The 24,659-nt window shown below is 36.9% G+C and overlaps 1 protein-coding gene across 17 annotated transcripts in view; it reads left to right on the forward strand.

Moving 5' to 3' along the window:
• MGA (MAX dimerization protein MGA) overlaps nucleotides 1-24,659 on the forward strand; it is a 131,476-nt gene that overhangs the window by 51,954 nt on the left and 54,863 nt on the right. For all 17 annotated transcript variants that reach the window (XM_037502266.1, XM_037502265.2, XM_037502264.2 and 14 more), the window contains exons 3-5: nucleotides 16,761-17,706; nucleotides 18,431-18,509; nucleotides 18,619-18,714. In XM_037502266.1, the coding sequence (XP_037358163.1) occupies nucleotides 16,761-17,706; nucleotides 18,431-18,509; nucleotides 18,619-18,714 (1,121 nt within the window). The remainder of the gene's footprint in view (nucleotides 1-16,760; nucleotides 17,707-18,430; nucleotides 18,510-18,618; nucleotides 18,715-24,659) is intronic.

Consider the following 24,659-nt stretch of genomic DNA (forward strand, 5'->3'; position numbering starts at 1 on the left):
GACAACAGTTTACCCAAATGAGACACAGAGGGGTTCACAGAATTCTTATTTATATCTGTCATTGAGGGTTTATTGTTCTTTGGATAGTGTAATTCATAAACTGACCTACTGAAACCAACCTGAGACTTATTACATGTTAAAATAGTCAGATACATTGTTGTCTTTTTTATTTGAACTTTATTATTGAGAGACTTAATGTTTTTAGAGCCGTTTCAGATTCACAGCAAAATTGAGTATTTCTCATATAACCTGCACCCCACATTATCAATATCCCCTCCCCGATCCGCATTGTGTTTGTTACAATTGATAAATCTACATTGACACTTCATAATAACCCAGAGTCCACAGATTACATTAGGGTTCACTCTCTGTTGTACATTCTATGGGTTTGGACAAATCTGTAGTGACATGTATCAACCAATATCACACAGGGTGTTTTCATTGCCCTAAAAATCTTATGTGTTTCACCTGTTCATCCTTTCCTCCTCCCAACTTCTGGCAACCAGTGATCATTTTATCACTTCCATAACTTTACCTGTTCAAAGTCATATAGTTGGACTCATATAGTATGTATCATTTTCATATTTCATTTGGACTTCTTTCACTTAGTTATAATGCATTTAAGCTTGCTTCATGTCTTTTCATGACTTGATAGCATATTTCTTTTTAGTACTGAATAATCCAGTATTTGGATATACCAGTTTATTCATTCACCTTGAGAAGAACATCTTGATTGCTTCCAGGTTTTGGCAGTTATGAATAAAGTTGCTGTAAATATCCAGGTTTTTGTGTGGCCATAATTTTTCATTTCACTGGGGTAGGTACCAAGGACCATGATTGCCGGATTGTATGATAAGAAAATGTTTAGATTTGTAAGAAACTGCCAAAATGTTTTCCAGAGTGTTTGTATCATTTTGCATTTTTAAGAGCCATAAATGAGTTTTCCTGTTGTTCCACATCCTCAATTGCATTTGGTGGTTTCTGCTTTCAGATTTTGGCCATTCTTATCGGTGTGTCATGATATCTCATTTTAGTTGTCATTTCCTTGATGTATGATGTGGAGTATCAGTCCATATGTCTATTGATATCTGTGGCTCATTTTTTATTTTTATTTTTTATTTATTTTTTAAAGATTTATTTATTTATGCATAAAAGAGCTGGGGCACAGGCCAGAGACGCGGGAGGTGAGAGAATTCACCAGAGACAGAGTGGGGAACAGAACAGGCAGACTGACCAAAGCACACCGCTGAGGGGAGCAGCGGGCGTGACAGGAGAGGTCTGCTGTGCCATGTGGGTTGCTCCCTGGCCGGCCCGGGATCAAACTTCTGCTGCAGTTGCTGGAGATTGCTCCACAGAGCAGTGCTTAACCCCTTGCACCACCAGGGAGGCCCCCAGTTTTAATTTTTTTAAAAAGATTTATTTATTTATGCGTACAAGAGCTGAGATGCAGGCTAGAGGTGTGGGGCTGAGAGGATTCACGAGAAACAGTGGGGAGCAGAAGAGGCAGGTCTACTGAAATACATTACTGAGGGGAGCAGCTGGAGAGGTCTGCTGCGCCACTTGGGTCATCTCCCCGGCCGGGGATTGAACTGGTGCTGAGGTAGCTGCAGGCAACTTCACACTGCTGACGCTTTAATCCCTTGCGCCACCAGGGAGGCCCCTGTGGTCCACTTTTTAAATCAAAAATTTTTTTATTAAGTTTTAAGAGTTCTTTGTATGTTTTAGGTAATCATCAGATGTTTCTTTGCAGATATTGTCTTCCAGTTTGTGCCTTGCCTGCTCATTCTCTTGACATTGCCTTTGTTGTTAGAAGTAGTGGTTTAACATTATAAATAGAAGATAATTATATTCTGGGCCTCACCGGTGGCGCAGCGGTTGAGCGCTGGGCTGCGATGCTGCTCGCAGCTGCTGCAGCACCAGTTCGATCCCTGGCCGCTGGCGAGGGTCCCACATGGCGCGCAGACCTCTCCTGCCGCCCGCTGCTCCCCTCAGCAGTGTATTTCGTCAGTCTGCCTGTTCTATTCCCTGCTCTGGCTCTGGTGAATTCTCTCACCCTCCTGTGCTTCTGACTGTACCCAGTGCTTGTATATAAATAAATAAATAAATCTTTAAAAAAAAAAAAAAAGATAATTATATTCTGTTGATGGATGGAATTGTTGAATTCCATTGTGTTCTTTTTGCTTCATGGATCTTTATGTGTCTTTATATTTGAAGCGGGTTCTCATGAACAAGATAGAGTTGAACCTGTTTTTTCTTTCTTGAGCATAACATCCATGTGACTCTTAAAGTGATTTTTTTCCTTATTTTTTTTCAATCATGTTCATTGGTTCCTTTTAATATATTCAGCCAGTAATTAAATGATAGTATTTCCCAGGATTGTTTTTATAGTCTTACTCATGACTTTGACTTGTGCTCCCAGTAATATTTATTATTTTGAATACTAACAATATCTCTACTGTAGATTTGACTGATTTCTTAGCTCCAGATCTCTAGACCACCCTACCTCTTAGAATTCTACCTTTAATGTTCATTGTTATTGTTAATTCCAATTGTTTTCACCTTAAAAACCTGCTTTTCTTTTGTTTTAGCTGTTGCAGTCATTCAAATAGGAAATCTTTATATTATTTCTGCCTCCCTCTATGAATCTACTTGTCATTTTCCTTTTGGACATTAGATTGTATCTAATATTTGTTTATTAGTGATAAAGCTGTTAAACATATTTTTGTACATGACTTGGTGGTCAAATATATTAATTCTTCATTATATATGTGGAAGTAGAATTGCTGGGTTGAAGGGTTGTTGGTGTATGTTTATAAAATTAAACATAAAAAATTAAAATGTGGATAGTGCCAGAGTTTGTTTTTCAAATGGTGAAAAAATTATATTTAGAATTAGCCAGCTGGACTCGGTTTAGATGATCCCAGTTTTGTTGGCAGTATCCAAAGTATCGTAGTCAGGAGCCAGTTGAACATATGCCTTCTTCTCTCCATCAGGTCTGATGGGGGTAGTGACCATGTGCTGTCAGTCTTTCAAAATGCATGTACCAGTTTGTACGTCCACCAGCAGTGTGTGGGAACTCTTGTTACTTCTATGTGTGTGTCATCATGTGGTTCTTTTTTGTTTTTTGCTATCCTTGTCTCACTAATCTTTAGAATCAGCTAATTTCATTATTTGATGACCGCTTATATCCTATAACGTGAAATTTGTTTCTTTGCCCTCCCTTTTTGTATGTTTGCTTCTACCATTTTTAAGTTACTGTAGAGGGCAGAATTAGGCCTTAACCTCTTGTGTGACTTTTCAAAGCATTTGGGAAAAAATTGTTTATTTCACTTTAACAATTCTATTTTTCGGGCCTCCCCGGTGGCGCAGCGGTTGAGCGCTGGGTTGCGAAGCTGCCCGCGGCCTCTGCGGCGCCGGTTCGATCCCCGACTGCTCCCCGGCCACCAGAGGAGGGTCCCACATGGCGCGCAGACCTCTCCTGCCGCCCGCTGCTCCCCTCAGCAGTGTACTTCGGTCCTTCTGCCTGCTCTGCTCCCCGCTCTGGCTCTGGTGAATTCTCTCACCCTCCCGTGCTTCTGACTGTACCCAGTGCATGTATAAACAAAACAAACAAACAAACAAACAAATAAATAAATGAAACATGCCTCTATTTAAAAAAAAAACAAACAAACAATTCTATTTTTCTTTTCACAGTCATTAACCAAATAAGATTAAACACCTTTTAGGGGGCCTCCCTGGTGGCACAAGGGGTTAAAATGCAGCACTATCAAGCTATCAGCAGCCACTGCAGCCCAAGTTCCAGCCGTTGCCAGGCAGCTGACCCACATGGTACAGCAGGTCTCTCGTGTCTTGCCCCACCTCAGCAGTGTGTTTCAGTAGATCTGCCTGTTCTGCTCCCCACTTTGTCTCCGGTGAATCCTCTCACCCCCTGCATCTCTGGCCTGCACCCCAGCTCTTGTATGCATAAATAAATAAAATAAATCTTTAAAAAAAAAAAAACACCTTTTAGTTTCAGGTACTTTCTGGGAACCAACCGAAGTTCCTACCTAGTAGACTTTACATTCTAGATAAAATTCCAGTCTAAACATTCATAGATCCTTCAGCTTTTCCATCTGTGGTGTAGTTTTAGGGGGGAGAACAGTTTACTCTTTGGAAATCAGACATCTTGGTGAGGGATGGTGCTTTCCATTATGCTCTTTCCAGGATCTTCAATTTCTTTCTACTTTCTGCCTTTTTTTTTTTTTTTTAATTTAAAAGATGTGAAAACAAAAGAAACTTTACCTTAGATCTACTTCCCCCACCAATTCTTTTATTTGTTGTCAATATTCTTTAACAAGTAGTCTTTGCCCTTTGCCATGTTTTCTCACTTTTTAAATTGAGGTAATAGTAAACAACACTGTACAGATGTATCTTACTTAAGCAACTCTGTCTAACCACCAAGTATCCAGTCATCATCTACCACCAGTCAACCGCTCCCCTCTCCTTGTCCTCTTCATCCTCTTTCCCTCTGGGAACCATCATTCTCGTATACAGAGTTGTAAGGGTTTTCGTTTTGGTTTTGTTTGCTTTTTCTTTCTTTTATGTTCCACAGATGAGTGAAGTCGTACAGTATTTGTCTTTCTCCTTTTGACTTATTTCATTTAGCATAATTCTCCTAAGGTCCGTCCATGTTGTCTCAAATGGCAATATTTCCTTTTTTTTAATGGCTAACTGGTAGTCCATTGTTCATGTAGACCACATTTTACCTGTTCATCCATTATTGGAGAATTGGATTATTTCCATATATTGGCTTTTGTGAATAGTTCTGCTATGAACCTGTATTTTTTTCAGATTACTCAGTTCTTAGTATTTCCTGTGGTCTGCCTTCCCTACCCATTTTACTATAACTTGTTTTCTCAAAGCTCATATGTGACCCACTTAGATTGATCAGCCTATTCTGTATTTATTATCAGTATTTTAACATTTCACAAATGCTTCATTTTTCTTTAGATGTTACTTATTCTCATTCTTTGTAAGTTAGAACATCTTTTCAGTCCTCACTTTGGGTATTTAATACAATGATTCTATTTTTTAATCTGTATATACTGTTATTTTCAGTACACCCATCCTTGTGATTCTAGGTACCATCTTACAGTGATAACTTCTAAAAGGACTCCATCTTAGGTATTTTTTGTAGCTCTGTTATTTAGTTCCATCAATTTTCATAGTTTCTTTTAGGGCTTACGACATAGGTATCATCCTTGATTATTTTGTTTTTCCTTATTTTACTCTACTGCCAAATCTTACTAGTTCTCCTATGGTATTTGGGATTTACACTCTTCTTATTCTTTTCTTATTCACTCTTTTTCAGATCTTGTCACTTCATTCCTAAATTATCTGCTATGATTTTTCTCTTTGTGTCTCCCCTGCCCAGTGTCACCAAATTTCTTTTTGACACACTTTTTCTTTGCTATTCCTATATTGAAAAAGACTCTTTTGCTCTAATTGTTTTTAATTTAAAATTGTATTTGTCCTCTTTAATTATTTGATTTACTTAGTTGAAATATGACACACAGGCACATGGTATATAGCTAGATCATTTTTCATAAGTTGAACACAATTGTATAACAAGTGTTTCTATTGTGGAAAAAAATACCAGTGCACCAGAAGCTCCTCTAAAGACCTCGTCTGTAATTTTCCTCCTCTCTCCAACAGGTTAACCATTATCTTAACCTCTTACAGAATTTTTGGCTTGTGATCATATAATGGGAATAATAAAGATTGTGTTTATATAATAGGCATAATAAAGTATGTGTTCTGTTTGATACTTTTAGCTTAACATTATTTGCGAGATTCATCTATTTGTTGCATGTTGTAGATACATTATTTTCATTGCTATATAGTGTTCATAGTGTTCCACTTTTTAGAATAGATCATGTTTTATGTCATTTTTAATGCTAATTGGCATTTGGATAGTTTCCAATTCTTGGCCATTATAAATAGTGCAGTTATGAATATTCTTATTTTAGTTCACATGTGAGTACATTTTGTTAAGCTTATACCTAGAAATGGAATTGCTCAACCCTAGGGTTATACATTTGTTCAGTTTTATTAGCTACGTCCACATAGATTTTAAAAGTAGTTTTACTAGCTTTTTCCCTCCCCATCAGGGAAGAATTGAGATTACTTGTCAGAATTTAGTATATTTTTTCTTTCTCATTTTAGCCATTTTGATGAATTTGTAGTGGGAGAGTATTGTAAAAGGTAAAATATAAGTAAAAATTTTACCATTTTAATCTTTAAATGTATAATTGAGTGACATTAAATATATTCACAGTGTTGTGCAACCATCCCTACAGCCATCCCACTTCCAGACCATTTCTTCATCTCTAGTAGATACTGTATACCTATTAAATAATACGCTGCTGTCTTTGTTCCTGGTAACCTTTTACTTTTATTTTCTGCTTGTATGAATTTGCCTACTCTAGATACCACATATAGGTGAATTTGTTAAATATTTATTCTTTTCTTTCTAGATTTTTCTTTTTTTAGATTTATTTATACATACAAGAACTGGGGTACAGGCCAGAGTTGTGGAGGGTGTAAGGTAAGAGGATTCACCTGAGACAGAGTGGGGAGAAAAACAGGCAGATGGACCGAAATACACTGCTGAGGGGAACAGCGGGCGAGTCAGGAGAGGGCTGCTGTGCCATGTGGGTAGCTCTGTGGCCAGGAATCAAACTAATGCAGCAGATAGCTTCTTAGGTTGCATCTTAACCCCTTGCACCACCAGGGAGGTCCCTTTCTAGCTTATTTCACTTGCCTGTCGTCTTCAGAATTCATCTACATTGTAGCACGTATCAGTACTTTTCTTTTTGTGACTGAATAAATTCCATTGTGTATGTGTGTGCACACACACCCACATTTTGCTTGTCCATTCATCTGTAGACACCTGGGTTGCTTCTAGCTTTTGACTGTTGCGAATAGTGGTGCAGTATACTGCTTTCAGTTTCTTAGGTATATATCCAGAAGTGAAATTACTGGATCATAGAGTAATGCTATTTTTAATATTTTGAGTAAATTCCTTACTGTTTTCCATAGTGGCCACACTATTAACAGTCACACCAACAGTACACAGATACCAGTTTTTCCACATCCTTGCCGACACTTGTCATTTTCTTTCCTTTTTAATAGTAGACATCTAACGGGTAGTTATGAAGTGATATCATTGTGGTTTTGATTTGTATTTCTCTAATTTTAATCACGTGGAGAGTCTTACATACTTACTGCTCACTTTTTTATCTTTGAAAAAGTGTTCGACCATTTAAAGATTGGTTTATATTTTGGTTATTGTGAGGGTTTTTTTTTTTTTTTAATATATTCTGGACATCAGTCCATTATTAAATAAATGCATTGCAAATATTTTTCCCCATTCTTTGAGTTGACTCTTATTGTGGCCTTTGATGCAAAAAGTTGTATATTTTGATGAGATGCAATTCTTTGTGTTTTTGTTTTTTTTTTCCCTGCTGTTGCTTGTGTTTTTGGTGTCCTGCTTAATGAGCCAAATACCAAATCTAGGTCATAAAGATTCTCCCTCCTTGCCCCCCGTTTTCTACTAAGGTCTATACAGTTTTAACCCTTAATTTAGTCCTTTAATCTATTTTGAATATTTTGTATATGTTACAAGGTAAGAGTTAAACTTTATTCTTTTGTATGTTTATATCTTGTTTTGTCAGCACCATTTGTTGAAAAAAATGTACTGTTCCTATTGAATAGTGTTGGCACTCTTGTCAAAAATCAGTTGACCATGTATTGAGGGTTCATTTCTGGACTGTATTCCATTGGTCTGTGTGTGTATTCTTACCACATTGATTAAGCAATTCACAATATCTCTTAGTAAAAGTTTTGAAATTGGGAAATGTGAGTCTAAACTTTGTCCTTTTTTTTTTTAGCCCCAAGATTACTTTGGCTTTCTAGGGCCCCTTGACCTCAGACATTTAAATTTAAATTTTGGACCCATTTAAATTTGAATATCAGTTTTTCTACTGCAAAAATGCACCATTGGGATTTGGATAAGACAGTGTGTTTTGGGGGGGGGCTAGTGTTATATCACCTTAAAATATTTTGTCTTCCATGAACATGAGGTAGCTTTTTATTTTTAATAATCATCTTTAATTTCTTTCATTAATATTGTGTTGTGTAGTTTTTATTATTTATTTATTTATTTATTTTTAAAGATTTATTCATGCATACAAGAGCTGGGGTACAGGCGAGAGATGCAGGGCATGAGAGGATTCACCAGAGATAGAGTGGGGTACAGAACAGCCAGACTGACTGAAATATACTGCTGAGCGGGTGAGACAGGAGAGGCCTACTGTGCCATGTGGGTTAGCTGCCTGGCTGGGGATCAAACTCATGCTGCAGTAGCTGGTGTTAGTTTCATAGTGCTGAGACTTTAACCCCTGACTCACCAGGGAGGCCCGCTTGGCTTTGTTTTTGTTTGGCATGGGGGGAGGAGAGTTTATCACTGCTCATATTTTTCTGGGCAGATATCCAGGTACTCTGGCATCATTTATTGGAAAAAAAAAACTTTACTTTCTCAGTTAAAATGCACGGGTGCCTTGGAAAATCAGTGACTATTTATGGGTCATCTATTTTTGGACCAAATTTTGTTCTTTTATTTATTTCTTTGCCAATACCACAGTGTTTGCTGAAGACAGTAGTAGATACAATAAATCTTAGACTCTCGTAGAGTAAGGTTCCAATTTTTGATTGTATATAGAGATAAAATTGATTTCCATATATTGATCTTGCATCTGAAGATCTTTGTTGAATTCATTTATTAATTTGTAATTCCTTCACCATTTTTGACATTATGCACTTATGTTGTCTGTGAACAAAGTTTTACTTCCTCCTTTCCAAACTTTATACCTGTTCTCTCCTTGTCTTATTGCTTAAGAGTTCTTGTCAGTACTATGTTGAAACTAAATTTTGAGAGTGGTCATTCAGATCTCCTGATGTTAGAGAAAATTTTATCAGTAGCTCTCTTTTGATACTATGATTATTGGTTGTAGGTTTTTGTAATGCCCTTTATCACATTGAAAAAAGTTGCCTTCTAGTGCTACTTTTCTGTTTTTAAAAAATAGTTAAAGACTATTAAATGTTATTAAATGTTTTCCCTGCATCCTTTAAGATACCGTGTTTTTCTCCTTTTTGTCTTGTTAATTTGGTAGTTACATTGATTGATTGGGGGCTGAGGCTAGAGACAGGGATTAGACATTAGCCTTGCTGTACCTGGGATAAATACTGTTTGTCATAATAATATCATTTTTAATGTTGTTGTAGTCATTGCTGCTTTTCTCCAAATAAGTTGTAAAGTGTTTCATTTGTCTCTGTTTTCTGAATTTGTTCAAGTTTGATATTTTTCAATATTTCATAGACTTTATTAGGGAAGCCATGGAGCTTTTTTTGTTGTTGGCGTTTCAAATCACAAATTCAGTTTCTCTTTTGTCTATTTCATTGATTTCCCCCCTCTCCCTGCTTCATCTTTATTTGCTTCTTTCTACTTGCTTTTTGTTTAATTTACCTAATTTTAGATCAGGGAGTGGAAAATTAAGACCATCGACCACAGCTAGCCCTTTGTCTGTTTTTGTATGGCCTGCAAGTTAAGATTGATTTTTGTATTTTCTATGGTTGGCATAAACAAAGGAAGAGTAATATTTTGTCATGTGAAAATTACATAAGTTCAGATTTCAGTGTCCGTTTATTGGAATACAGCTATGCTTACTTGTTGATTGTGTATCATTTTTTTTATGCTCTACTGGCAGAGTTGAATAGCCAAAAACAGAGGCTATATGGACTTCAAAGACTGAAATTTTACTTTTTGGCCCTTAACAGAGGTTTTTACCCCATTAAAATAATTGACTTTAGAGTTTATACAGGGCAATATAAAGGTTTATTTTATTTAGACATTTAAAATGAATTTAAAATTTCATTGTTCTAGGTACATTACACAAATTATGATAGTTACTGATTTGTAGTTTCTTTTGTCAGAATAGGCAACTAGAAATTTTGAAATAGAGATTTATCTTGACTTTGCTTGTCTAGCATAGGAACTACTTTGATTAATACTTATACACTTGTAAAAGATATATATTATTACACATTTGTTGTATTAATGTTCTATATAATCTTATCAGATAAGCTTGATATTGTTGTCCAATTCTGTCTCCTTACTGAATTTTCTTTCTTTCCTTTTTCCTTTTTTTTTCTTTGTTTTTGTTTTTTTGGTCCTTTTGTTACAGGGCAGGGAGAGGGGCTGCCCAAACCCTGCAAACCTGCCTATTTTAAGTGGGTTCTGCCATCCGCCGCATTAGCACAAAATATATGAGACTTTAATGGGAAGGAACTTTAATACAATTAGGAAACAATACAGAAAAGGCAAAAAATATAGTTTCTAAATCAAGCACCCAATGTTACCCGTCCCCTCGTGGGTAAAACTCCATCCAAATGGGATTGGCCCAGAGCAAGGCCCCAAAGCCTGCCACAAGTCTAAAGCATCTTCCAGTGGGGACCCACAGAAAAGGATCAGAAACCACCAGACAAGTCTGGAAGGAAAGGAGCAAAATTAAAATCAAGACAAAACCCGCCTGTAACACTTTCTGTTACTGAGAGAGGTGTGTGTTAAAAATCTCCCATTTAGTTATGGATTTGTCTGTTTCTCTGTTTAAGTACTATAAATTTTTGCTTCAGGTATTTCAAAAGGTGTGTCATAAAGTACATTCACATTTAGGATTTTTATGTATTCTGGATAAATTGAACCCATAACATTTTTATAATGTTCCTCTTATATCTCTGATGTTTAAAAGTCTGCTTTATATTATTGAGCCACGTTGGCTTTCTTGATGATTTTCTGTTTGCATGGATTATCTTTATACTGCCTTTTACTTTCTGTGTTCTCAGATTTAAATTGTGTTCTTAGCTTCGAGTGGGGACTTTTTACTTAACTTTTTTTTTTAAAGATTTTTCTTTATACAAGAACTGAGGTACAGGCCAGAGGCATGAGAGGGTGAGAGGATTTACCAGAGACAGTGGGGAGCAGAACAGGCAGACTGTCGAAATACACTGCTGAGGGGAGCAGTGGGCAAGACAGGAGAGGTCTGCTGCGCCATGTGGAAATCTCCCTGGCCAGCCGGGAATTGAACCCGCTCTACAGAGGCTGCAGACAGCTTCACAGCGCTGCACTCAACCCGCTCTGCCACTGAGGAGATCCCTTTTTTCTTTTTCTAATGTCTACTTTCAGTTTATTTTTTTCACTGTATTTTTTATTGAGGTAGCAGCACGACACCGTTTTTGATTCAGAGGTATAGGGTCAGACCTCTTAAGATATATGTTACCACACCACACCCATCACCAAGGCACTGATCGCCCTCCACCATAGTCCTTTGGGCCCCCTCCTTACTCAGGACCTTTCTTTATCCACTTTTAATAGGACTGTTTTATTGATTACATTTAATATTACTGATAGGGCTGGATTTTAAGTATTTTAAATGTTTCATCTTGCTCTTTGTTGTTTCTCTAATCTGTTCTTTGATTATCCTTCATGTTTTCATTTCAGTTGTTTTTAAAATTCCTTTTATATTGCCTATTGGCTTTTTTTTTTTTTTTTTTAGAGACATGTTTTATTTATTATTAATTTGTTTGTTTTGTTTATACATGCACTGGGTACAGTCAGAAGCGCGGGAGGGTGAGAGAATTCACCAGAGCCAGAGCAGGGAGCAGAGCAGGCAGAAGGACCGAAGTACACTGCTGAGGGGAGCAGCGGGCGGCAGGAGAGGTCTGCGCGCCATGTGGGACCCTCCTCCGGTGGCCGGGGAGCAGCCGGGGATCAAACCGGCGCTGCAGAGGCCGCGGGCAGCCTCGCAACCCAGCGCTCAACCGCTGCGCCACCAGGGAGGCCCTGCCTATTGGCTTTTAAGTTTATACATCTGTGATTTTTAAAATTGGTTTTATTAATGTGTTCAGGTTGTCATAACAAAATACCATAGACTGTGTAGCTTAACCAACAAAAATTTACTCACGGTTTTGGAGGCTGGAACGTCCAAGATAATAGTTTTGATAAGGTTTATTTGTTGCAAGCTCTCATCCTCACTTAAAGACCAGCTGTCTTCTAACTGTGTCCTCACCTAGAATGGGGCGGACCACCCTATGATCTTATTTAGTCTTAATTAGCTCCTCAAGATCTTGATTGCATGTACAGTCATATTGGGGGCTAGGGGTTCAACTTAGGACTTTGGGAGGGACACAGTTCAGTTCATATCCTTATGAAAGCAATTACAGATGCATCCTTATCAAGTGAATTGAGTTAATATTGCAACAATACATTAACTACTAATTTCCCTATAGTTCATGTCTATTTGTGACTACCTCTGCTGTAAACCTCAAAACATTTTGCTTTAAATAGTAGTCATTTCAAAGAAATACATAAAAATATATTTTTATATTTACTCAAATGTGTTTTTTTTTCCTGGGGCTTTTCATTCACTCTTGGAACCATTTTCATATTGATTTGTGTCCTGTGATTCTGAAGAACTTCCTTCAGTATTTCCTTAACTTTTGCAAAATTGAGATATAATTCACTGCCAGAAAACTCATTCTTTCATAGTGTACACTTAAGAGGCTTTAGTATACTCAGAATTACATAGCCATGAACACGGTCATTTTTAGGAGTTTTTCATCACCCTCAACATAACTCTGTCCCCACGACCAGTACTCCTTGTTTTCCCTCAGCCAGACCTCAGTGCTGCCCTAACCATATGCAGCCACTAATCTTGATGGATTTATTTTTGATACTGCATGTAAATGGAATCATGTAATATGTGGACTTTTGTGCTTGGCTTTATTTAGTTAGCATCGTGTTCTCGGGATTCATGTTGTTTCATGTATCTGCTCTTCATTCCTTTTATTATTGAATAATATTGGATTGTATGGCTGTATCACATCACATTTTATTTACCCATTCATCAGTTCATGGACATTAAGGATGTTTCCACTTTTTGACTAGTATGATTAATGTTGTTATGAATATCGTGTGGGAAAAGCTGGATATTAATAAATCCATTCTTTCCCCATTGAATTATCTTGGCATTGTTGGTAATTGAAAATCAATTAATATAAATAGGTCCTTATAGCTGGATTTGGAATTTCTTTTCAGCTGATCTGTATGTTTAGCCTTATGTCAATATCACTGTTTTGATTACTATAGCTTTTGTAGTAAGTTTTGAAATTGGGCAGTATGATCCCTCAGAATATTTTTCTATTTTTTAAGATTGTTTTGGATGTTTTGGGGTTGCTTGCATTTCCATGTGAATTGTAGGATCACATTATTAATTTCCACAAAAATCCCAGGTGGTGAATCTATAGATCTCTTTCAGGGACTATTGCTGTTTCACCAATATTAAGTCTTACAGCACATAAACAATGGCTATATTTATCCTTTTGTTTAGTTCTTTAGTTTTCTTTCAACAAGGTGTTTCATTTTCTGCATACAAGTTTTTACTCTCTTTGGTTAAATTTATTCCTAAGTATTTTTTATTCTTGCTGATGCTATTTTTAATGGAATTATCTTCTTTCTTTAATTTTTGTAATTTCATATGTGCAGAAATACAGTTTTGTTTATTTTGTCTGTATACTGATCTTGGATCCTGAAATCTTGCTGAACTCATTGTTTAGTTCAGTGGTTTTCTCCTATATATGAAATCATAATAGAAAATTTACTACTTTTTCAGTCTGAATGTCTTTCATTTCTTTTTCATGTCAGATCATTCTGGTAGAACCTCTGTACAATTGAATAGTAGTGATGAGAGCTAACGTCTTTTTTCCTGATCTTATAAGATAGTATTTTTTGTGCAGTCTGAATTTTCTCAGCCAAATGAAAATACCTTCAGTTCTGAAGACATGCCAGGTCTAGAATGCTCAATGGACTTTGAATGCTTTATGATGGGTTTCCTTTGATTGTCTTCTGATTTACATTGTTCCCCAGTGAGTAGTTAGCCTGTTATTCTTACTGTTTTGCCAGTGTAATATGTCTTTTTTGGGGGGGGGGAGAGGGTATCCTGAACAAACTCCACAGAGGTTTTATGGACCCTACTCCCACCCCAGATCAGAGAGATCCAAGACACCAAGGACTACAAATCCCATGATGTCATCACCACTGAAGGGAGGATTCCTGGGAACTGAGGGTGGAATTAAGCAGCCAGGCTTGGTATATAACCAGACATGTGGGTCTTGGGGGACCCTTGGTTTTTAGTCAGTTTTACAGCATGCTATTGGGGTCCCAGCTCAGCAGAACTGGTAGGACACATTTACCAATTTATCTCATTGAGTTACTCATTTCTTCATTTCCCCTTTTTGTAAATAAACCCTCTGTTAACCTTTTCGTGTGTGCCTGCAGTTGAGTCTCATTCTAAGTCCCTTTTAAGCGTGCAGGTGAGGAATCACAGTCAGGCCCACCCATTTCACATTGGGGTTGCCCTGTAACGCTTTTCCTCTGCTACTTTTCAGGGTCTTCTCCGATGGTTAATTTTTTTTTTTTTTTAAAGATTTATTTATTTATTTATACAAGCACTGGGTACAGTCAGAAGCGCGGGAGGGTGAGAGAATTCAGAGCCAGAGTGGGGAGCAGAGCAGGCAGACGGATGAAGTACACTGCTGAGGGGAGCAGCGGGCGGCAGGAGAGGTCTGCGCGCCATGTGGGACCCTCCTCTGGTGGCCGGGGAGCAGCCAGGGATCAAACTGGCGCTGCAGAGGCTGCGGGCAGCTTCTCAAGCCAGCATTTAACCGCTACACCACTGGGGAGGCCCTCGATCGTTAATTTTTAGCAGCCTGATCTTCATGTTTCTAGCTGTGGCTTTATATTTGTTCTCTTTGGTGTTTGCTGAGTTTCTTGGATCTGTGAGTTAAAAATCTTTCACTTTTAAGTTCATTTTCTCTTTAAAAAGTGTTTTTCCTATCTCCTGCCTTTTTAGAAAGCACATGTATTAATATGTTAGATTATTTGATTTTACTAATATGTGAGATTATTTGACGATGCCTCACTAATCTCTGACACTCTTCTCCACCATTCCCCATTCCCCCCCCCGCCCCCTCCACTGTCTGTGTAAGTTACTTCAGTAAATTTTAACTCTCCTTGAGTTTCAGATGTGTTAAGGGTGGAATTGGGCTCCTCTCTCAAAGGAGATCTAAGTGCTGGGAGACTACAAAATATGTTTTCAGGCCAAGCTTCCTGCATCTCTCCTGCTTATTATGCACAAGTCCCCTGGAGGATCATATGTTGGGGGCACAGACTAATAGTTTTCTGTTGTGGGTGCTACAGATTCTAATCTGCCCATATTTACACATGAGAAGTGTGTGTGTGTCCCAGCAAAGATCCTTTGCCTATAGCTGATTTTTTCTCTGCTTGTTTGTGCTTCAGGGAGTGTAAAAGCTTCAACTCAGGGTTGAAAGCCATAGCAATCTATGGTCACCCAAGGAAAGCTACTTCTCTGCAATTCAGTTCATTTAGATTTAGCTTGCATCCAGAGGTCTTCAATGGCTTTAAAGAAAAATAGAGTGTTAAATATATCCAATGTTTTCCTTGTTATGGCAGAAGTGATGTGGTTTTCCCACATTCTAACTGGAAGTCTGTCACTGAAGGACTTTCAAGTAAGCAAGTGGTAAAAGGAACCAGTAAATACACGTTAATGTAATGAATATTTGTACATATTTTAGTTACATGAAAATTTTATAAAGACAATGACTTTAATCATTTTAGTGAGTACTTCTGACACATCTATTCTGAAAGTACATTGGTACAGCTTATATGTTTTCAGTGGTTAATTGGGAGACTAGAGAAACTAAAATGAGTTATTAATACTAAGTTTACCTGGGTTGTATGTGTTTGCCTTCAGTTGCTCTACTGTTTTCTTTTGGAAGAACTATGCTGGGTTCTTTACAATTTTTGCATAGAAGAACTGGGGTGTAGGCCATAGGTACGGGGGTGGTGAAGGTGAGAGGATTTACCAGAGACAGGGTAGGGAGCAGAACAAGCAGATTTACTGAAATATACTGCTAAAGGGAGCAGCAGGCGAGACAGGAGAGGCCTGCTGCATCTTATATGGGTTAGCTCCCTGGCCAGGGATGGAACTCAGGCCTTAGCGGTGATAGCGCTGAGACTTTTAACCTCTAGCCACAAGGGAGGCCCTGAGTTTTTCAATTTTAAAGTGGAAATTTACCCAGCAACAACTTTGTGAACATATTGCAAACGTAGAAACAAAACAAACCACTGCTTTGTGCTTCCTAACATGATTAAAATGTTATGTTGTATGTTATGAATTTTATACCAACTAAAAAAGAAGGGGAAAACATCAGGTTGTAGTTTGAAAGCTTCTTCATAACATTTATTATAGTTCTTGTAATGGACATTTTGCTTTATTGGTGAGTGCCATCTTTCTAAAAGTTCATTTGAAAAATACTGTTAGGAATATATGTTATAGTTTGCTGTTTGATTTAGTGCTAAGTGGATCACTTGTTAAAAGAAATACTTCGTGTGAGAAATTGACAGAAAATGTAAAAATCTGATGTTTATATACTGCTTTTGAGCACCTTGTTATGTTACAGAGTGTTTTTGAGCAATGATTCATGAAATCTGATGTGTTGTTTAGGGTCTAATAATTTATTCCCCTCCTGAGTGTTATTTATGCATAGCTTTGCCCTTTTTACCCTTCCTTTCCCTGTTTCTCCAGTCTTGTAGCCAACAATTTTGAAGACAGCGCCCGTGTAGCCTCATCATTAGATCCTAATGGAAGCTTCAATGTTGTCATTAAAGAGGAGCCCCTAGATGATTATGAATATGAACTTGGTGAGTGCCCTGAAGGGGTCACTGTGAAACAGGAAGAGACAGATGAGGAAACAGATGTCTACTCAAATAGTGATGATGATCCTATCCTGGAGAAACAGCTAAAGAGGCACAATAAAGTTGATAACCTGGAAGCTGACCATCAGTCTTCTAAGTGGCTACCCAACAGTCCATCAGGTGTGGCTAAAGCTAAAATGTTCAAATTAGATGCTGGAAAGATGCCAGTAGTTTATTTGGAGCCTTGTGCTGTCACCAAAAGCACAGTGAAGATTTCTGAACTCCCTGATAACATGCTTTCCCCATCTCGGAAGGATAAATCTATGTTGACAGAGTTAGACTACTTGCCTGCATACATTGACAATAACAGTGAGACAGGCTTCTGTTCAGGCAAGGAATCCGAAAACGATCTTAGAAAACATTCACCAGATCTCAGAGTGGTGCACAAATATCCCTCATTTAAAGAACATCAGTGGAAATATCCTGATCTATCTGACAGCAATGCCGCAGAAAGAATACTTGACTGTTCCAAGAGTTCAGCAGGGGACTCGTTTTTAGGAAAAGAGGACTTGGGCAGAAAGAGAACAACTATGCTTAAGATTTCAGCGTCCTCTAAGGTTGTGAATGTTAGTCAGAATGCCTCTCCAACTGTCCCTGGAAAAAGAGGAAGGCCACGAAAATTGAAACTCTCTAAGGCAGGGCGACCACCTAAAAACACAGGAAAATCTTTAACTTCTACAAGGAGCACTCCACTGGGCCCAGGGAGTACCTTTCCAGATGTGAAGCCTGATTTGGAAGATGTGGATGGTGTTCTGTTTGTTTCCTTTGAATCGAAGGTAAGAGTGACATTCAGCATTCTTTCAGTGGTCAAAAGTTGTTCTTGAATTGTATAGTGGCTGATAGTTACTTTTTGTGCATGCATACATTTGTGAGGGTGTTCCTGGGATGGGGGGTATCTCCAAAATGGTTGGTTTAGTTAACTGGAACATTTTATTGGAATAGATTTAAAACATTGTTTGCTTCAATCTCACTTTATGAATTTTTAAAATCTTTGGCAGTCAGTGGTATTTTCATCACTGGGGACTTTAAAAAGATAAATACATGAAAAATGTACTGTTTAGGGACACCCTATCCTGATTCTTACCAGGAATAACAGCGTGCCATTGGAGAACCAAGTATTAGTAGTCTGATTAATTCTGCCTTGTACATCTTTTACTCAGTCTGTAGGATTAGCTTCTTTTAGGTTTTTATGTCTTTATCTAGCCTTTCTGACTGTGCAGAGGTTGAATTCTCTCTCTGGTCTTTCTCCCCCTCATTAATTGCTGAGTAACTATCTTTACATGGCTCTAAAAAACCAGTATGCAGATTTGCATAAGGGCAGTTGTAGGCCATTAAGCTGCAGCATACAATGTTTATATTTTTGTTCTCATCTTCCCTTTCTGATTATTAAAATGATGCTAATGTGGAATATTTAGAAAATAAATATCAAAAGTATCAAAAAGAAATGTTTCTGGTTTATTTTTAAACTTTTATATGATTTGCTTTTTTTTTTTAATACAGGAAGCTCTGGACATTCATGCAGTTGATGGGACAACAGAAGAACCCTCTAGTCTTCAGACACCAACGACAAACGACGCAGGTATTATGTAACACTATAAAAAGAGAGATATTGGCTGTAGAAGTGACAGATGTAATGTTCATTCTTCTGTAGTGGACAGTAACTTATTTTATCATTGTTTTCTGAGTAGTTTGCAGAGCAAGAATTTCCCAGTTGGAAAAGGAACTGATAGAAGATTTGAAGACCTTGCGGCATAAGCAGGTGATACATCCTGGTCTTCAAGAAGGTAATACTTTCTAAAAAATATACAAGCCAGCTTTTAATTTTGCTTCTCCTTCCCTCCTCTTCGTGCACATCCCCATTTCCTTTTACTCCTTTCCTCCTCTTAGTTTTCCCCTTTTTTCTTCTCTCCTTGATTTAATTTGTTTCTGTCAACTTGTACTTTTCTCTCCTGGGCATCCATCATTCCTCCTTAAATTTAAAAGTACGTCTAGTTCTTTTATAGGCTAAAAGAAATCTTTCTAACTCAGAAGATACTGTTTTAGCTTTTCATTAAAAAGATTACCATGATAAGAAAGCGGGCTTTTCCCTTTCTTATTGCCCAATGTTTATCTGTTTCTCATCTTTAAGTTTTAGTTGCTTTTATTTCAGTGATTTTTTTGTTTGTTTTTGGAAGGGGAAGTTCTAGTTATTTTATATATACTTAGTAATATATCTAGGTGTGTAAATAGAAAAATACTTTCTTCATTGTGTGACTGTAAACATGTTTTATGTTTATATATTTCATCATTGCTTTGGATTTAAAATTTTCATTATGTCCAGTAGGTAGTAATAGTTTGATCTTGATTTATGTTCCTTAATTAAAAAAAAATCTATACTTATGGCTAGTATTGTAATTATTGATTTTTCTATTTGCATTGTAAACGAAAAAAGTCATATCCCAAGTTTTAGTTTCTTGTATCCTTCATTTTAGGTTTACTTCTTGGAGTACTTTATTGAGTTTTCAATTCATAGTTAATTTTCTTTCCAAATGACTTTCTAGCTGACTTACGTAAATTATCTGTATGAGTCTAAGCATTATATGCTAATAGATGAAAAGTTGGTTTATAAAGCAGTCCTTCAGCTTCTAAATCAGATGTTAATTCTTGAAGAATTTTTCCTTTAATGTAAGGTTGTGTGTCTGAGTATGATCTAAAACGTACAAATCTCAATCCAGGTGGTAAGGACTGGGTACTGTGAATTGTAATGACCACTCAGTCATATCATAATACTCTTGCTGGTTGTAACATTTGCTATTATTTATTGTGAGCTTTACTTGTGCTGTTTTACTTAAATAATACTCTGGATTTTCCTGGATTTTTTTCTCTTTTCCCTCTTTTCTCTTCCAATTTTGGTTAGTTATGTACTCTGATAATGTGTAAGTATTATAACATTTATATTGTGTTATTTCAGGCCAGATTCCTCATTTGTTTTATTTTCAAAGATTTGTTTTTATTTATGTATATAAGAACTGGGGTATAGGCAGAGGTTGGGGTGGTGGTGAGAGAATTTACCAGAGACAGAGTGGAGAGCAGAATGGGGGGGGTCTACTGAAATACAATGCTGAGGGGAATAGTGGGAGTGGTCCCTGGCTGGGAATCGAACTCATGCTGCAGTGGCTTGTGATAGCTTCATAGTGCTGAGACTTAACTCCTTGCACCACCAGGGAGGCCCCTCCTCATTTGTTTTAATCTTGATTCTAGACTTAAATACATTTAGCATTCCCTGCTACTCTTTTGTCTGATTGGCTTGCCTGTTATTAATCCAGGTTAACTAAGATTTGAGTTTTTCCCTTTCCTTATGGACATATTAGTCAAATTTGTAATGTTTTCCTGTAAAATGACATTTCAAAGTCAAATGCTGATTGAAACTAAGAAGGTAGCATATATAAAGTGCAATTAGCCTGAATTCTGTGATAAGGTAGGATTCTGGTGAATTGGAGCACTGGTGTTTCTTCTAAAGGGGCAGCCACTTTAGTGGATTATTGTTACTTGGAAATATGGGCTCTGTATTTTCAGATAGTCCCATTATTCAGTAAGATTTTAAGTCAGTATTTTTATATAATGTCGGCCAATTTTTTTGTGGTGGCAACTGATATATATATATATATATTTTTGGCAAAGTTTTGAAGACACTGAGCCAAACAAAACACGCCTGTGAGCGATCAATTTCACTTGTCATATAGATTCTGCATTTGGTGTTACGTTCTGGTTTTTACTTAATTTTCGTAAAGTTAAAATTATTCAGCTGCATTCTTACATAGTTTTATTTTTTTCAAAGATAAATCTGTAATCCATGTGGTACTTAATATTCATAAAGTGTATAAAGTAGAGTTTTATTTTGGATTTTTTTCCTTTGTTCTGTCTTGGCAGATTTCCTTTACTTATCTCTAAAAAGCTAGACTTAAACAATTTCAAAATAGTAAATTATTGTAGCTAAATGTAGTAATTAAGTGATGCTGACACTCCCTCTCTGAAGATAATGGACTTGCTTTTCTGGGTCCTTCTTACACTTGAAGTAACTTTCCATATTTTAATTCACTAATGTCATATTTCTTTATTTTGAGTTTTATTCTCTAAAAGGTAAGCTTTTAAAAATCTTTTTTGAGCTGCAAAATGCTTGAAAAACTTGAAGAGCTATTTGAGCTTGCCTTGATACTGTGGAAGAAACATTTAAGCCTGAGAAGATGTTTTGTTGTTATTGATGGTAGTTTTGCTGCTGAAATAAAATAGGTTCTTAATTTTGGTTTCCATAGTACTATGTTTTTCTGTCTCCTACCCTATCGTTGTACATCCAAATTGGTTGACTTTCTAAGTCTTTATCAACCTGAAATTGTCTCTATTTGAACTTCAAGGTTTTTTAGTAAAATCATTTCTACTTCATTGGCAGTCAAGTCAAATTCTATGTCAATTTTTAAATAATCTTTTGATTTTAGGAAAATTTTAGATATGCAGAAAAATTGGGAACATAATAGAGTTTTTATATATTCTACACCGAATTTCCTGTTAACATCTGAAAGTAGTGTAGTATACTTGTTATAGTTAATAAACTGGTATTGATATGTTATTTTTAACTGAAGTCCATGCTTTATTTGAATTTTCAGTTTTTTGTGTAGAAGAACTGAGGTGTAGGCCAAAGGTTCAGGGGTTGAGAGGATTCACCAGAAATGGAGTAGGGTGCAGAACAGGCGGATTTACAGAAATACACTGCTAAGGGGAGCAGTGAGTGAGATAGGAGAGATCTGCTGTGCCATATGTAGGCTAGCAACTTGGCTGGGATCGAACTTAGGTCATGGAGGTGTCAGCGCTGAGACTTAATCACCAGGAAGGCCACAGTTGAATTTTTAGTTTTTACCTTTCTCTGGTCCAGGATTCCATCTAAGAAATCACATTATATTTAATATGTTTCCTTAGGGTCTTTTTGAGTGGGACAGTTTCTCAGACTTTCTTTGTTTTTAGTGATCTTGGCAATTTTGAGAATGTCTGGCCAGGTATTTTGTATAATGTCCCTCTTTTGGTATTTTTCTGATATTTTTTCATGATTAGACTGGTATTATATATTTGTGAGTGGAAAACCTTAGAGATCATGTGTCATTCTAATCCTATCATATCAAGGGTACATGTTAAAAACCCAATTTGTCACTCACCTTTCCATGCTGAATACTTAGGAAGGAAGTCACTATGTATAACCCACACTTAATTAGTGGGAGTTATGTTCCATCCATTTTCTTGAGGGAGAAGTAATTGTATGTATTATTTGAAATTCTTAGGCACCAGAGATGTGTCCTTTCTCAACTATTTGTTTATTCAATCATTTTTATCAATATGAACTTGTCAATGTTCAGGCTCAATTCTTTCATAGTAATTTTCTAGAACTCTTTGCCATTTAGTTATTAAATTATATTCTGAATATAGTGTTAAATTAATGGTTAACTGGAGTTTTTCTTAATTTTATCTGCTTTTCTCCTATATTAACCTGTTGTGTAGGTTTTCATTCCTCTTGAGTGTATTTTTATGGATACTTTATTTATTAATGACTTTAGCTAGAGGAAGGGCTATTTTTGCTACAGTTTATTAAGTGATTTTGCCCTCAATTCTAAAGGCTGTCTTTTTTTTCAGTACTATCTTTATGGCTCTCTTTTATAATGGTATAATTATATGTGCAAAGAAGTAGTTACTAATATGGTAAAATGGCAAAAAACATTTAGGAGTATGATTTAATTTGAATTGTCATATAGAGAGGATTTTAGGTTTTTTTGGTATATGTTGTCTGTGCTTTGTTTAAGTATCTTATTTTCTGCAAGCTGAAGTTATTCATATAAAACCAGTAAACGGGTCACACATACTGTTACTTTGGGAAGGATTTTCTTGTAGAGAAAATATTTTTAGTCTATATAAATTAAATCAAGAATTACCTTAAAAAATGACCATATTCCATTGACCTCTATACTTGGAGGACTTTAAAAATTATTGATCCATATATTTAAAATAAATTTGGTTTTTATTCTTAGGAATTGGTATTACTTTGGGCGGGGTGGAGGGGCTGGAAGTGGCAGTTTGGAATACACAAGTAAAAACTGAGAGGGAAAAAACTGTTAGAAAAACAGTCTTTAAATTTGATTGTATGTGCCTGCATTTTGTCTACCTACTTGCCTGTATGAGTACATTTTTAAAACTTAATTCCTTTCTAACTTCTCTTTGGGTGGTTCTGGAAGTTTTTTTTTTTTTTTTTTAAAGATTGATTTATTTATGCAAGCACTGGGTACAGTCAGAAGTGCGGGAGGGTGAGAGAATTCACCAGAGCCAGAGCAGGGAGCAGAGCAGGCAGACTGACGAAGTACACTGCTGAGGGGAGCAGCGGGCCGCAGGAGAGGTCTGCGCACCATGGGGACCCCTTGCCCGGCAGCCGGGGATCAAACCTGCGCTGCAGAGGCTGCGGTTAGCCTCGCGAGGCTGCGGGTAGCCTTGCAACCCTGCGCTCAACCACTGTGCCACCAGGGAGACCTGGTTCTGGCAGTTTTTGTCCACAACAACAACATGGGGTATTTTTCTCCTTTTAAATTACTATACTATTTCGTTTTACTAATTACATAGAATTCAGTTCTCATTTGAATTTCTGCACTATCTTCCTTTCTGGTTCCACACTGTTTTTCCTTTCCTATCTCTCTTAGTTAACTTGTACTTGCTTTAACTTAATAATTACACCCTTCTTGGTAAAGTTTTACCAGATTGCCTTGGACTTTTCAAGTCCCATTTCTTATTGTTTACTGTCATAGGGCTTTGTATCCTATAGTAACCATTTAAAAAAATTTTTTAGAGATTTATTTTATTTATGCATGCAAGAGCTGGGGTGTAGGCCAGAGGTGTAGTGGTGGTGGTGGTGGTGGTGAGAAGATTCCCCAGAGACAGAATGGGAAGCAGAACAGGTGGGTCTACTGAAATACACTGCTGAGGGGAGCAGAGGTCTTCTGTGCCATGTGGATTAGCTTCCTGGCTGGGGATTGAACTTGTGCTGCAGTGGCTGCTAATAACTTCATAGTGCTGAGACTTAATCCCTTGTGCCAGGGAGGAAGGCCCCTAATGTAACTATTAATAAGTCAGCTGGAAAAGCATAACACTTAAACTTCCCCATGATGTCTGGGGAATGTCTTTATCTCTATTCTCATCTATATTAAAGAATATTTCACAGAAAAGGTGCAATTAAATTCTTAAATGATAAAATCCAATGTGGTGAATTGGTATTTTTACTTTACTAATAAGGAAGCTCAAGTTTAGAGACATGAGAAGGACTCAGTTATTTTGATTCATAATATTTTCCTCCCAATTGATTGGAAACAGAGGGATGTTTTAAGATGTTAGCTTTAATCACAGCCTCTGATTAAGTAAAATTAAAATGATAAATTGCAAGTTGAAACAGAATGGCCATATTTTGTTAAGTTCTGTGTGGAGGATACAAAAATTAGCCATAAGAATTTGGGACTAGTAACCTACCTTTAAAGGAACCAGGACTTTGTAAAGTTTTTATTGGAAACTGTACATAGACTTTGAATGACTTATATCTGTGATGCATAATACTCTGAACTACTTTTAGATTCAGTTTTGTTAAAATCTACAGGCTTTCTTGTTTAGTGATATGAAGCCAGTTATGCATCAATGAGGAAATCCAAATTAAATGACTGTCACTAACAGTAGA

The sequence above is a fragment of the Talpa occidentalis genome, unplaced genomic scaffold (assembly GCF_014898055.3).
Source record: "Talpa occidentalis isolate TD23 unplaced genomic scaffold, MPIMG_talOcc4v2.1 talOcc4.11, whole genome shotgun sequence".
Lineage (NCBI taxonomy): Eukaryota > Metazoa > Chordata > Mammalia > Eulipotyphla > Talpidae > Talpa > Talpa occidentalis.